At 37.8% G+C, this 16,580-nt stretch overlaps 1 protein-coding gene across 2 annotated transcripts in view; it reads left to right on the top strand.

Moving 5' to 3' along the window:
- tox (thymocyte selection-associated high mobility group box) overlaps positions 1-16,580 on the top strand; it is a 60,889-nt gene that overhangs the window by 16,752 nt on the left and 27,557 nt on the right. For both annotated transcript variants that reach the window (XM_077227301.1, XM_077227305.1), the window contains exon 2: positions 14,340-14,405. In XM_077227301.1, the coding sequence (XP_077083416.1) occupies positions 14,340-14,405 (66 nt within the window). The remainder of the gene's footprint in view (positions 1-14,339; positions 14,406-16,580) is intronic.

Here is a 16,580-nt window from a genome sequence, read left to right as displayed (position 1 = left end):
TGTACCGAGTCACTTCTCCATGTCAATCAGGTGTGACGAGGGCACTTCCTAATTTAGAGGAAGGTGGATTCATATTTTAATAAGCCACTGTGCATGGCATTCAGCCATGAGGTTAGAAAAAAGACGAGGCAACATCTGAATTAATCGCGTTGGAGGTTAAATTCAATTTCACGTAATGGGACTTGGCACAGTTTTTTCCCCGCACAATAGCTGAAATTGCAGCCCTTTCAGCTGGTTGCTGGCAGCCGTCCACGTCCACCCAGGTCATTCTGACTCCTGCTTCTTGTTGTCTCTTTTTTCTCCCCTATGTATAAAGATACAGGCAGAAAAATGTTAATCCTTTCAGTGCGTCGCACCTGTTGACATTTTTTGGGGTCTATCGGTTTTGCGATTAGTGTGATTTAATGTAGCTTACCTCCCTGCAACAAGGACAGCGATAGAGTTCTGGGGGGTTTTGTGTCCATTTTCCTCATGCACCAGGACAAATTCTTTGAGTCTGTTGAAAGTGATTAGATTTCTCAAGGGTCCTTGTCTCAGAAACACTACCCTACATAAATTACTCATGCTCTTCTCTCATGGGCTTAGGGACCGGCTGCCAGTGCTGGAACACATCAGCCATTTCCCTGTTCAAAGGTTGATGTGGTAAATATATATGCATAGGCTGATGTGATATTATTATAAATTATTACTCTTATTCAGCAAGAATGTATTAAACTGATCAAAAGTGTTGCAAAAGAAAATATTTCTATTTCAAATAAATGCTGTTCTTTTGAATTTTATATTCTTCAAATAATCCTGAAACAAAATGTATCACAGTTTCCTCTTAAACATTAAGCAGCACAGCTGTTTTAAACAAGCAGTAAATCAGCACATTTGAATGATTTCTGAAGCATCATGTGACACTGAAAACTGGAGTAATGATACTTTGATGTCATACACCGATCGGTTTGCACAGCACCGCTTCAAGTCGAACACACCTATTTACTCCATTCCTAAATGAATCCGCGTTTTCAGCAAATCAATCGAGTGAACTAATGATTCAATGGTCCGTTCATAAAGAGAGCCATTTACTTAATTCTTAAATGAATCGGTCGTTTGAACGAATCGAATGAATGAACGACTCAATCTCTTACTCGTTTAGACATTTACCTCCACCTACTGGCAGTTTTAGTTTTTTATTTAGAGTATTATTTCATTGAAAAAGTAACATCATATTTTGATATCTGTTGCTTCAAATTATATAATGTTCAAAATGATAACAAAAAGTCTTGGGCCCGTTCACAACAAGGACGATAATTATAAAGATAACAATAAAGATATACAGTAGTTCTAAAAATCGTTCTCAATATGAAAGAATGGCAGAGTCCACACCACAACTATAACAGCACAAAGAAACGATATAGTTGGAGTCACTTTCAGTATGCTTTTATCCTGATGAACAATAAAAACACTGACAGCCAATCAGAATCAATCTAGCTATAAAGAACTCAAACCTTTAAAACGGCAGACAAGCACGCGCTTAGAATAAACCGAACGATATCTTCCGCTGGTGTGGATGCTATAGTTATCGTTGCAGTTTTCTTTATAGTTTGGTGTAAACTAATTTTTTGCAATGATCGCTCAAATGTTGTGATCAAACACTTGTGTGACAAAGATGTGTAATGGAGGCAGGGTGAATGATAGAATGAGAATGATACATTTTGAGCTGTAACCAAACTAGTTTGCATTGCATGTTCTATTCTAAATTATATTCTAAATACTGTTGCATAATATTCACTAATGACTTTGTCTTTTAATTTTGTCACGTTATATAAAAAATAACTTAAAGTAACACAATTTACAAGCATTTTATCCACGTTATATGTTCTGTAAAAAAAAAAAGTTAATATCGGCGGCATATCTGTGTCATATATGCCGATAACGATATATTTGCAACAGGCTCATATCGGCCGATAATATCGGCGGACCGATATACTTAATCAGCGGACAATACGATATACTAAGCCTCTACTTTAGACTTGTGAAACTTTGTTTTTATTGTTGATATAATGAAGTACAGCCTAGTTCAATATTTTGTATCTAATTCAGTGAATTTATTATTATAATTATTATTATTATGACATTTGACATTAAGTGTGACTTGCATGTCCAAAATATTCTCAATACAATGATGAGGAATGTGCACTGCAACACTGTGTATGTGTTGTGTAACCCTCTGTGCTGGTGACAGTGGTCTCATGTGGTTATTTGTGAGGGGTCACCATGTCATGCAGAAGGGTTCATGTCTTCAAATAGCTGTTCTGTGGTTGAAGTGCATTGTGGGACATTAGTGTAGACATATGTCGGATTGCATCCCGGACAGCAAAAGTAGCACACACACACACACACACACACACACACACACACACACACACACACACACACACACACACACACACACACACACACACACACACACACACACACACACTCCTGTTGAGATAAAAATAACGTGACCTACCTTTCAGCTGCAAACATCCTCAAGTGAGCAGATACACTTAAACACTCTCCCACACGAGTTAAACACTGTTGACCCCGCACAGCTGCACCAAAATCTGCACCATTTATCAAAATACAGAAATGAAACAGACACCGAAGACAAACAAGGAGAATAAATGTTGTCATTGGGCTTTCGGTGCTGGAAAACACTTGTTCAAACACCCTTATCAAACCAAATTTTCCCCTCAACCAATCGTAAAATAAAGCAATTAAGTGGTCGTGTCACCATCTATTGGTCTCCAGTGAAATATGCCTTCATTTACCTCCATCGGGATTCCTGAAGCAGTAAATTATGATACACTGTAATTTTGTCTCACTGTGAAAGGATATTTAACAAGCCACTGGCTGCTCACTCTGAAACTTAATCATTTTTATCCCCCGTCTTTTTCAGGTCAGCTCTGCTTTAGATGGGATTCGGTCAGTGTTGAAGCATATCTAAGGATTCAGTTAGGGGAAACAGACATTAAATTTCTCTAATGGTTTAATTTAAGCTAATTGTGCCGACACCAATGACCAAAAACCATGAGCCGTAGGAACCGATAAATCGCTTCACGGCAACAATACGAGCAAAGGAGAAAAGGGAAAAAAAGCAATATGTCATCATTCATGAATCATTAAACCAATGAAGTCAAAATGTTTCCCAGAAGCTCGGCTGTCACTTTACAGACCAGACTGCAACGGCAAAGCTGCGTCATCACGTTATTCCCCCTTATATAAATTGCCATTCTTCACAGATCTACTGTATGTCAGACCATTGTGAAGATAATTGTAACATTGGAGGCTGGTTTCGTTCTCAGCGTGGGGCTTTCACCAATCAACTGATAGAAATGAATACGTGCATTACATTGCGATATATTCAGAAATAATTCCGCACAACGTCTTGGAGGCAGAGCGCAAAAGGGAAAAGCCCAACTTGGTTTCTCGGCTCGACATGAAATCGTACCAATTCAATAAGAGCCAGCCAGTGATTTATACTTCATCCTCATCTCTGGGCCTAATATCAGAGTGCCTCTATAGGTAGTCATGAAAGTCACTCTAGCTCACTGTAATAAATTACAGTGGTGGAACACGAATGAAGACGCTTTCAGTTCAGCTTCAGGCTCTCAGAAAATTGCCATTTTGAGGAGGGGGGGTTTGGGGGTGAAAAAAGAAATCACTTTGTGCTGTAATGCAGTACAGACAAAGGTTATTCATCAGAGGAATGATTTGAAGTCAAAGATGACTGCCACTCTTGATATTGAATGCTCGGGAGCAAAGAGAGAAACACTCCCCCCTTCTCTCTCTCTCTCTCTCTCTCTCTCTCTCTCTCTCTCTCTCTCTCTCTCTCTCTCTCTCTCTCTCTCTCTCTCTCTCTCTCTCTCTCTCCCTCCCTTTGCCTCTATTTCTCTCCATGACGACCCTGACCCACTTTTGTGGCTGCTTATTATTCAGGCTACGGTTTATCCATGGAAAGAATGTGTATAATTTGGTTTGACAACAAACCCCTGCGTGTTCCTCTCAGTGAAGTGGTTGCTATCGACAGCGACTCGTTTCGAGTAATTTTTTTATTTCTGTATTTTAATATAAAATAAATCATAATGTACACATATCTGGGGAATAAGCTATAATTTTCTGCACGGGAACCATTCGAGTGTGCGTCTCGCGCAGAACTATTGCTGTTAGTAACAGCGTTTGACCTTTAGATTTCAGCTGAAATTAAACCATGAGGAAACCTCTCCTTTTCTCCCATACGTCCTCCTTTCCACTGCGTGCCATTATGCTCACATTTTTCTTGCCCTCTCAGTGTTTTATAAACGTTGACATGTTTAGAATGTGAAGTTTCACCGGTGACTAATTACACCAGGGGAAACCAAAGGTGTACATTTGGATGTTGATACTATTCGAGCATCTGCTGATCAGAAATGAAACGGAGAGTGTTTCTGGCACATCTCCAAGACAGCATTAGCATCTTGCGAGAAGGCAGAGGAATATATTTTATAACCTGACAGGCTGCTTTTAAGGGTCCAAACATGTTGACATAGGGAGGTCGGCAGAAGGTCTGAAAGGCCAGATGTACCTTCAAGTTGATATGGAGCGGCTGATAACAAGATGATGGGATTAATTATTTCCCTCAATCTGCCAACAGTCTCTAATTCAGTCATGTATATACAGCCGGAGCAAAATGTGTTCATATTATATATCATCTCATGTATCTTGTGAAAATGGGTGTGAGGAAAGAGTGGACTGGAACTGAATTTAAACAGGTTTGGGGTTTTGTGTTCATTTGACCTCAGACATAACAATATATACAAAGACCATGACTGTCAAAACAAAATATAATTATTTTTTTTATACATTTGCATTTACTTAGTGTTTTTGTAAAGTATCAAAAAGAAGAAATAATTTGGTTGCTTTTCGTTACTTAATCAAATAAATTTACTTAAAAATAAATATAAAAAGTATATATATTTTTTTAAATAATTGTGCTTTTTGGAGTATTTTTAAGCTTATTCACATTTACCTGCATTGTCTGCATCACCTGCATTAAAAAATACATGAATCAATTAATAATAATAATAATAATTGTACTCTTCTTTTATTTATTTTACATTGTGTAGTATTTTAAAGCTTATTGACATTTGCCTGCATTACCTGCGTACAATTTAAAACATCATAATTTATTGCAATTTATTGAAAACAAAATAAAATAACTTAAGTTAATTTATTAATAAAACCCTTAATCTGAACATTTCAGATGTTCAAAATAAAAAACTCGCTGGAGATAAAACAGCTGTGAAGTATTTCACATTTAAAAAGCACATTAGCTTTGAAAAATGCATTATATCCATTTCTGTCAGTTCAAGAGGTTTTATGATAGATATTTTAGGGGGCCCATATATTTCAGCGGCTTCTAGTCTAACATAAAAGGGGACGAAAATGAGCATGGTGCTGAGTAGTGAGTGCATTTAAACCACAGGGTGTGGAAAGAATACACACTCGCAGTTTGATTTTCCCATACTCTGACCTTCCATAAGAAACTGATGAGGAATGAAATTGGTTCCAGTCTCGCGAAAAAAAGCTCTGATTCACATCTGGACAACTGAGAGAGAGAGAGAGAGAGAGAGAGAGAGACGCTCAAAATGTCCTAGTCGGTGCAGCAAAAATGGTTCCTTACTTTCAGACAATGTGAAATATTGTCATACTAACAATCAAGGCCTATGGTGCATTCCTGCCAAACAACTGCATTTAATGACTGAAAGCTGTACCACACTACAACATTTGTGAAAAAAAACATGATGCCATTCACATCTGCGTCACATGAAATGATGAGTACAGCACAGCAATAAAGTCTGAGCACAGGTGCAACGCCAGAAATAGGATTCGTTCTATTTGATTACAGTATGTATCACTGAGCAGGAGAGATGTCACTTCTAGACATATCATCCAGTGCCAGAGAAGCAAATGCATAAAGCCAATTTGACAAAGGGGTCAATATACAGCATCCAATAAAAAAGAAATCTACAAGATCTGCCAAGAGCTATAAACATCAAAATAATGGCCCCACTGTTCAACATATATATTCAATTGGCTCCTCTTTTCTTATTTGTTTCTTGGATCATTTTTATATTTTTTGCCATTTACAAAGTCGTAGAAGTCAAACATGATGCATTGCGGCGGAAAGTATGCCACGTCTTCTACGGTGAAACATTAGCCGCGTCTGTACGACAGGCAATCACGAGAGATGATGCGGGGGCTCATTGATTGCACGCAAGTTGCATGATTATGTTCAGCGCAAAGCATTCCGTTGCACTCATATCTCATTACCCCTCTTCCTGAACGGCGGCCATTTTGATTGGGTGCTGCTACAGAGAGAGAACTGTTGAAACAAGAGAGTGCCATCAGCCTCCGGTTCCACAGGAAATGCATGATAATCTGTGTAGCTTCACCAAAAGACCTCGAAATGTCCTTTGTTTGTAATCTGTTGTCACCAATATGTCTGTGGCATCATCCCAGCTAACAAATCATGTTCTTATATGTGCTAACATTCCCATTCAGTTATGAAAACGTTATTTCTGAACCTTCTTACTGTGAGGTGACAGTGCTACCCAATGAGCCACTGTGCCGCCCTTTTTGTATTTCTGTTTATATGATTTTAAGTGATAAAAATAGATAAATGTAGCAAATTCATTTCTTAAAGCCGGAAGTATGGATTTCAAATTAACAAGATTTAAGTACCAAAAACGGTTAAGTGCATTAAATATTTATACAAAAATAACAGATAAGACTTTACTTTAGTATTCACATTTTACTGTAGTAATACACTAAACTGTGTAAGAGTCTGAGAAGTACACGGTCCAAAATATGGAATCATAAAGGGCATTTCTAAACCAAAAACACAACCCAACCAAGTTAGACAAGGGAAAAAAGTACACAAACTCAAACATACAACTAGGCAGCACACAAGTAAAATCTAACAAGACATGGAAAACAACACTATAGAAGAAGAAAACACCACAAATTTGTGTTCTGTGTATATGAACTGTTTCATACGGAGTTTCCAACAGAATACTTTGTGATGCTTCAGGCTGAAGAGAGACTTTAAAGTGTAACGGCTGTCTGCTGACTCTGGATGTTTGGTTTAAAATGGTGTGGAATGGAGCGCATGCGCAGAGTTGTGAGTAATAGAAAGATAATGAGAATTTAGTTCAGAATCAGATGAAATGCTGTTACAGTAGGGGAAGTTCAAAATCCTGATTGCTTAGGTTCAATCCCAGCTAACAAGGAACGTTCCCATAACTTCCACTAAAAGTTAAATTTTAGGGCAAAACTTAAAACATTTAAAAAACTGGATGTTTTGGACATTCAGAAAACATTCAGAAATAACTTTTTCTTAACATTCTCAAATGAGTGGAATGTTCCTCTAATGCTCACATAAATCTGGACAAAACACTTTTAATACATTAAAAAACTGGACATTTTAAATGTTTAAAAAACATTCAGAAGTAAAGTTTTCATAACTTAATAGGAATGTTGGCTGAACATTCTAAGAACATATTTTTTGCTGGGATGAAGTCAGTGTATTATTCCTGCTTGTCTATATATTCTATATACAAACTGCATTCATTGTTTGTTCCTTATGCACGTGTCTTGTTACTTCATGTTCTCTTCAATTCTCTTTTTTGATCAAACAAGTAGTAACATTTAAAAATTATAGACCATTCCAAAAATATGTTCCATGAACAATTTATAAATAATGCTTTTGTATAAATACATTTTTTTGCTAATGTTTTGAGAACATTATCAAAGACCAGATAACTTTTTTTCTAACATTTACACAACTTTTAAAGAACGTCAGTGAAAATTATGGAAGTGTTCCCTGTAAACTGGGATGTGTCTCTCCTAGGTTCCCTTCCCCCTTCTTATGATATCTGTTTATATTGGATCTATACAATATGAATAATGTAGAGCAACCAATCTCATTACCATGCTCAGATATAGAATACAGATTATTGTATAACATTTGCATAAAATTATGGCTCTCGTTGAGGGAGAGGGAGCGTTTCTTTCACAATTTGATTTATTGGGTTCATTTACGGTGAGAAAGATTAGGTTTGAGTTACATAAAATTGGCTCGAATGTGAAATTTATGATGCTTAAGTTGGAATTCAGCACCTTAAAATCTGATTTTAATAGCTGTAAATTTTAGACACATTTCAGATAGAATGACTTTTCAGAAAGACCTTTATCATCATTAGCACTTTTCAAAATGAAGTTGTTTCATAATTCCACACATGCATATATTTTGCACCTTCTTTTGCATAATACGCTCATTTAAAAATCCTCACGAAGATGTATTTTGCTCATATAACAAATGCAACATTTCATAGCTTTTATTATATTACACACACTATGCGAACATACCAAATACCAACATACCAAATTGCTACATATGCAATATTTTGCTGTGATCTGAAAGGCCTTCATTTGTGTCTGTTTTTCAAATTGTCGCTGTGCATAAATGAATAGCGTATCATGTTGATATTACAGCCCATAATTCTAGTTTTGGAAAAACAGTGGCACGCTGTCAAATATGGATGTTTGAGGAGTTTTTTTGTGTGAATGCAGTACAATATAATTAGCTGGAGTGGCCAAGTACTTCGCTCAAGGGTACAGACTGGTCCTAACATAAAACATAAGAGTTTAACATCATCCCAGCTTCACAGCTTGTTTTCATCCCAGAACCTTTCAGAAGTCCGTCCCGGCCCAGCTAAGTGGCAAACACTTAAGATTAGAGGAACAGAAGTTCCTCATATATTTTAATAGAGAGTTGTTCAGAGCTGGTTGAGATTGGCTGGGTGCCCTGGTACCTTCCTCCTCAATAGCTGGTACTCTTATACAATAGTGTATGCCAGGAAAAAGAGTTTGTAAGGAGGAGGGGGAGAGCTCAGGCTGGGGGTTATATAGGTTTAGCCAGAACGTTTCCATTTTATCTGTGTACACATTGGGATGATGAGGCCGGGCAGGGGGGCTCTGCAGAAATCCGGCTGACCTCTGGAGAGCTCAAAGAGCAGTACACTGATACCAGCTCCTCTCAGACTGCAGGTGCTGAAAGCTATTACTCTCTTGATTACGGATGGGAATCTCAGGATTTAATGATTCTGGTTCCTATTTCGCTTAATGATTCCTTTTTCCTAATATCGTTGAGGAAGTACCAGATAATTGATCCTAATTACATTGTAATTCTATTTATACAAAACTCTGCTCTTAGAGGCACACTATGCAGGAATTCCGTTTTTGTCAAACAGCGACCCCTAGAGTCGATGTGGAGTACTTGTATTTAACGTTACTGTCGTAAATACCACTCACGCAGAGCGTCTCTGCATTAACGGCCTCTGCACTTTATAATAATAATGTAGCCTACCGCGTTTGATGGCTTATAACGTTTTTACATGATTGCAGCTAAATTACAAGTAAATAGCCTGTAGCCTAGGCATACTGTATGATTTCATTTGTGTTTTTTGAGTGTAATGTAAACCGGGGCTGCCAACTTTTGAGTTTTGCTTGGAGTGAGATTTGTTGACGGGGGGGGGGTGGTGTTGGGGATTGTAGGGTACTGCATCACGTGCCATTTGAACTGACGCGCTACAGTGATCTGTCACATTTTAAAGAGCCAAAACGTTATTTATTGTGTGAATCTCGTAAAAATATTGACAGAATCTGACAGCTGAGAATTTGTTCCATACCAAAAGTAACCTTCTCTGTCTTGTCTGTCGGTGTCAGTGTCCTCTTTGTCCGCGATTTTTCTCTCCGTGAGAAAATGGATGTGTGGCGTGAGAGCGTGTGAAAAGGGCCTGAGTCTCACGGTGAATGAGTGAGAGTTGGCAGCTCTGGTAAACATTACAAAATGCCAGATAACATCAATAAAGTTGTACGTTGAGACGTAAAAATGTACGTCGCATTATTTCATAACATTGTCCGTTATGAAGTCGGTAGACATGATTATTGCAATTTATCATAATAGTTTGGAAATTGCACTCATTTACACCATTTACAACGTGTAGGCTTATTCATGTCCTGATAATTATGTGAGATATTGACAAGTGTTCTCATGATAATCGCAGGAATCAACTTTAACAGTGAAAGCCTGACCGAGTGGGACTCTTGTCCTGTTCCTCACGCTGTCAGATTCTTGTTTCCTTTTCCTAGACTCTTCTGACTCGTTTTTTCCTTCATCGAGTCTGCTATCACGTCTGAAATGCGCTCTAGTGTAGTGTCTTCCATAGAGGGTGCTTCATATGTATGTGCTTATTGGTTTGTGTGCAGTACCGTAAAGCAATTCGTTACATCGCGAGAGCTGATATTACGCAATACTTCCTGAAGCTGAGGCTGGCAGCCCGGCTGGCCAAAGTTGCAAGGGTGGTTTTTCCGCTCACAGGCATCGGGGGAGCAAGACGGCCACCATTCAACCCGAAAAAGTCATATAACCATTCCAATGACTCCGAAGCTGTTGAGTTAAGCTAAAAAAAACTGCATAGTTACCCTTTAATGTTTGTTTTTTAGCTATGCATTGTCATATGAACAATCGGTGCATAATTATTTTGGTTTTATTATGTTTATTTATGTTTTAATATTTAGGCCACTTCTATTATTGATTGCTATCAGGATGTTTCAATAGTATAACAAAAAGTGTTTATAAAACAAATTGCCTACCCTACCTTTAATTCATACAAAATCACCACCTTGTCAGATAGTTACGTTTTCCTGTGAGACCGGGTTGAACCTATTCACACACGCTAATTAAGGAAATTTTGAAGCTAGCGTCGAATTGGAATCAAATACAGCTCTCTTAAACACCTCGTTCTGATCGACAGTCAACTCCGAGACCCTCCAGTGACACTAATTAGAATAAATTAACAGAAAACCCCTTGTAAGATAAATACGGGCATTAGCGAATGAACACATCCCTGGCCACAGTTCAGTCCCCCCTCACACACTTTGGCCCGTAGGCCTCGTCATTCTGAACCAGGGGAGTCATTTAAGGATGAACAGTTTAATTACAGAGCTAATAAGTGTTGCCACAGACTTTCTAATATTATTCTGGGAGAACACTAGCATGTCATTACCCTCCTTCCCCTAAGGAACATGTCCTATTAATCATAATGAGGAATTTGTTAGCATGTGGTCATGTCAGTTGGGATCAATTTCTTTTACCTAAGCTTTCTATGAAGCTGCCAGACGCTCGGGGCGGAGCGTGGAAGGGATCGATTTACAGTCCTGCAGCCATTAGGCCCTGTTTTGTTTTTGTTATTTGATACCTCATTTGCATCAGCACAGCAGCTGCTGAACGCACATTGTAGTCGTTTGTTGACCTGCTCGCACAGATACTTTCTTGCTTTTCACACTAAAACTTGTTTATTTTAGGATGTAACTGATGCCTGCAGCCCTGTAATTTGATAATGGACTCTTGTGGTGTTTTTTGCTAATAATGTAATAATTTGTGTAGTGCATGCATTTTAAAATGGCAATCTGCACTAGGTGTGGTTTTATTGGTCATGTAATGGCACCTCAGGCTCTGAAAGAAAAGCTGCAATGACACAAAATGGCTCCCTGCTTGCCACAAGATTGAGAAATGCTAGTTTGCACGAATCAAGGAAAACCTCAGTCATAATCGGCCTGTACAGCTTGCAAAATGGAGTTCGCACATTGCCGGGTTTGCTTCGAAAGTGCAGTCGGCGTATAGTTGAGGGAGGGTGTTGGCCAACTGTTGCTGGATGGATTTGGTGTCAGTTTGATGTGTTTAGCTCTGAGGTTATACTTTTTCAGCTAAGGCCACCTCACACTTTCCACTGGCACATTCATATGCAAATAGTGTCTGATAGGGTAAGAGCTAAGTAGATAGAACAGCGCACATACACTGAGAGAGCCATGTTAAAGGTCATAACAGTGAGAAACCAGAGAGAAACTTTATAAAAATGGATAGGCTATGGTTTGAATGGCTGCGTCTCAAATCTTGTTATAAATAACTGGCTGTCTATAAAGGCAGCTTACTAGGTCCCATTTCTATTAAGCTGCTGCCTATGTAAGTAAACTGAAAGGCAGCTCTTGGTTTTGTAACAGAGCATGTGTCTAACTGAAATAACTGCAGCATAGCTGAAAAATGTGATGCTTTTTTCAACATTTTCTCCTTCTTATGAATTGATTTTGGTACACTCATGACTATCTTGTATGTTGTTTTAAAAACAGCAAATTTCATAGTTTAAGAATAGCCAAATCTTAGATCAGCCTGATCACATTAATCACAATCAATAAGCTAGCATGAAATTAACTGTCACCCGTGTGCAAAAACCAATCAGATCAGCCATCAACTCACACACTTAAAAGGTCGCAATGTGATAGGCTTTCATTAGGATTATTGCCATTTCATTTCCATAGAATTATCTCGAGCAAGCAAAATGAAATGAGATGTGCTGCTCGGATGAACAGAAATATAAACATTCAGCCAGTGACAGGCATCAACCATGAGTTTCCTCTCTCACTCGATCTCCTCTTCTTCGTGACGCCCTCTCTCATTCGTTCGTAACACTCAAATAAGTGTCATGGATTTGTGTTAATGACAACGCTGTCGGGACCTTTTGCTGAGAAAGCCATTCCCTCACAGCCAACTTAAAACATATCTGATTTCTGCTTTTGATCTTAATCAGTCATTTTTCATGGGTTTTAAAGAAGTGGAGCAGATGTAAATTGGCGTGTATTTGTCAGGAAGTCTTGTCAGCAGAATTTGTGTGTGCAAGTGTGTGTTGCTGAGTGGACTGTAGTAGGCAGTCAGTGTGGGCTCCTGTAATTTCCCAGGTGTGCTGCACAGCTGGGTCACGGGCCCATTCTCCTTCATCACACATTTAACCTACACTGACTCAGCTGAAGCTGTTTTGAGCATCTTCAGCAGGTGAATGCACAAGCTGCATGTGTACTGTAAAAGACACTGTGGCCGAACTGACTGATTGCTCTTAGTCATGGAGGTATAGAAGATTCATTACCAGTTCTTGTTTCATAAAGTTTTCTTATTAAACCTCAAGTAAGAAAAAAAACAGTTTTAGAACTTTAAAGTCAACATGAAATACCATGCATGTGCACCTAATTTTACTTCTGTAATCTGACATATTTCTGAGTGAAACAGGACATTTAATGAGAAAAAAAGGCTTGATTTCATCCATCTGGAATAAATTGACATGCAGATTACGTGGCATAATAGAGCTGGATTGTTGGAATGGAGAGGTTGAAAAAAGTATGAGGGAATACATGACGTCAGCCAAAAATGGCGAGTTGTTTCAGAGGCGGAGCATTTGTTTTAAAACAATCTGTATTGTATAAAGCGATATATAACTAAAGGTGACTTGACTTAATTTTGTTAAATTTATATTTAATATTTTACAATTATATGAATATATTTAATAATATTAAGATTACAAAATATAATATCATTTTAATATTTAAATTTTTTTTTTTCAAAATAGGTTACAAGAGAAAAACAGATTAACTTTTCTTCTGTTTGGAATAATATGCACCATTGAATCATACACAAGAAGACCAGGAACGTAAATTAAGCAAGTAATATTGTCAATTTTTATTTCATGTTGACCGTAGCACATATTTTCGGTGCCAATAGCAGCATAAGAATTGCAAAATTAACAACTCTAATTTGGTGCTGCCAGTTGTGTAGAAATTACACACTTCATTTTATTCTAATTGTGGTAAGCCAATTATAAAATCTTAGTGTAAAAAACTAATTTTTTATTTGATTATCAGACAGCCTTACATTTCATATTGTATTAATCTGTCTGTAGATGGTATAATAAGTCAAACTGTCAATTTAACAGGTTTTTGTACGTTTATATCGGCAGTGAGACACCTGTACCCTTCCTACAGGCTCAAGTATATCCTTGTTTGGGTTCATCAAACTCCCTCTGTTTTATTCCAATGCACACATGAAAGCATTTCATTCATCCCCCTCAACCAGCAACTTTAATTACCACTGTACTAATTACATCAAATCCCTGGCATCTCCATCTGATACGGCAGGGACTTCAAAGACTAATTGTCTTCGAGCCCTGCGTTTTGGGAAGAAATCACTGAACAGAAATACCAACCGCATGTTCTGTGGCTCTGTCTCATTCTGTGGCTCAAATTATGTGTCAAGCTAACATTTCTGACTGTTTATTTATTGTTTTTTCCTCTCTTCTCTCTCTCTCTCTCTCTCTCTCTCTCTCTCTCTCTCTCTCTCTCTCTCTCTCTCTCTCTCTCTCTCTCTCTCTGTCTGTTTGCAGTACGACAGTGAAAACATGTTCATGAGTATGCCAGAGCCCAGCCAGGACTTTGTGCCAGGGAACCAGGTGGGTTAATTACTGCTCACTCCTTTTGTTTTAAGTCGTAATTAAACAAATTTAAGCTGGCGCATCACAAATTAGAGCCACTATCAGTCGCCACCATAATCAGGGGCTATTATAACATGTAAACAAAGCATTTAAAGCTTAATGAAATGAAGCTTTAATGCATATTGTTGCAGGCTTTCATTTCCTCCATTTGCACTTTCATTAAAAACGACACACAGTATGGACTCCACACAAGGGCGTGGGTTTATAAAAGGCAGACTGCAGCACTTCAGTGCAATTCTCCTCTAGTTACTCATCGAAAGAGAAGTTTATTTCAGGATACTTGCACTTGTTCGAACAACCAAGATAAAAGGCTGTTTCATCAGTGACTCAAGCTTTGCTGACTAGATAGTTCAGCACATCTTATTATAAAAAGCACAGCTTTAACTAAAACATGCAGTTCGGTGCATTAGGGTCAAGGGTGAACATGCTTTCTTGAGGAGTGCAGGTTGTCTTACGGGACCTTCTACATGTTTGCCTAATGAATTAAGGCTACAGGTTAATTAGCGCACCTTAGGATACCTGCCACATTCTGCTATAGGGAAGTGAATGTGAATGTGATGCACTGTAGATGGACTGATCATGTGTGCACATGCAAAATAGTAGGTTTAGAGTCCAACTTTAAGATTTTTTCTGCTAGTTTTATCAGCCAGCAGCAGACTATGTATGATGCTGCTGCTCTATTAAAACATTTCCTTCCTGCTTTTGTCATGAGCTGTTTGGGTTTGGCCTGTTTTTATAGACGCATTGATCTGAACTGTGCTTGCATTCTATTAAATTTAAGCAAGCTACATTTTGACATTTCAAACTTCGACTATACACAATGTAATGTAGAATAATACTCGAGGTTAAAAACAACTTTTCTGCAAAGCGCCTCGACGCAGTAAACACAATGAAAGCGCTGAATTCAATCTGTTTGTGGATCACAGAGTTTGGCCTTTAATGTAAGACATGTAGAATGTAATGTGCAGTAGCTCCCGCTCTAAAAGAACTCCCTCCCTCCGGATCTCACTTGTGTTTTTCTCATTACAAGTTAAAAAAGTGTTATGAATAATTATTCCATTTGATATAATCAATTTAATAATGAAACACGTTTTAAGAAAAAACTGTCCATATGGTTTGGCAACCTGCTCAAAACATCTTCTGTCTTTTAGTTTGACATAAGTAACGTTTAACAGGTCTCTGTTCTCATGAAATGTGTGAAGGTGCAATTCACACCTTTCTCACACATGTCGAAAATTGTATATTTAAACTTAATCATGAACACATTCGCTTGGAGTTTGACAAAGTTGTAGCTCTTTGTGCAATAACAAAAAATATATTTAAGTTTGCTGGTCAAACATGGGGCATGATGGTCAATCAACTGACTAGTTAGGACAATTATTTCAACTATAATATATATAATAAAATAATAAATTAATAATAATGTAATTTAACAGCAAATTAGTGTTACTGATTTTTTTTTAAGAAACTATTCAATGTAATCTAATCTAAAATCAGTGGACAAATATATTAGTTAATAGTCAACTGAAACTAAATGCTAATAGTTGGCTTCCACTGACTTGCCTAATTATGATGTTATGTTGAGGTTACATGCTTTGCTTTGTGCTTGATATGTCATGTTCATGTTCAGCACACCATACCTTATGTGAGTCCTAAAGCTCTTCAGTAAGCATTCACAATACATTGTGATATAGAGAATTAGTGGGAATTACAGTCTAACCTGTAGGCTGTAGAGACTAAACCCAGTGGTGTAATGGCTCTCAATAGGAAGAGGAAAAATAAATAAATGATATTTGGCTCATGAATTATTCAGCACACTGTAGCAAATGCATTCAGGAGAATGTAAAGGAAAGGAAATTACAGATCACTTCTTTGTTTCAGAGTTACCTCTTTTAACACGAAAAGCTGCATACAGTTCTTGAGCCATTACATAGTCTGAAATTGGTTTAAAATGTGCATTGTCTGCATTGTACATCCCTGGTCACTGTGTTTAAGGTGCTCACGCTGCATGTTTGCAACAGCTTTAATGTGGGTGGAGATGAAAGATGTATTGAGAATCTAAAGAACACAGAGCCAAAAAATGGATTGAAGAGTGATGAAAGTTGAAAGTTGTGATGAGTCTTGCATGTGCAT

The sequence above is a fragment of the Siphateles boraxobius genome, unplaced genomic scaffold (genome assembly GCF_051911475.1).
Source record: "Siphateles boraxobius isolate OS27281-9 unplaced genomic scaffold, OSU_SipBor_1 1, whole genome shotgun sequence".
In the NCBI taxonomy this organism is placed as follows: Eukaryota; Metazoa; Chordata; class Actinopteri; order Cypriniformes; family Leuciscidae; genus Siphateles; species Siphateles boraxobius.
This window is presented reverse-complemented; position numbering and strand designations above follow the sequence as displayed.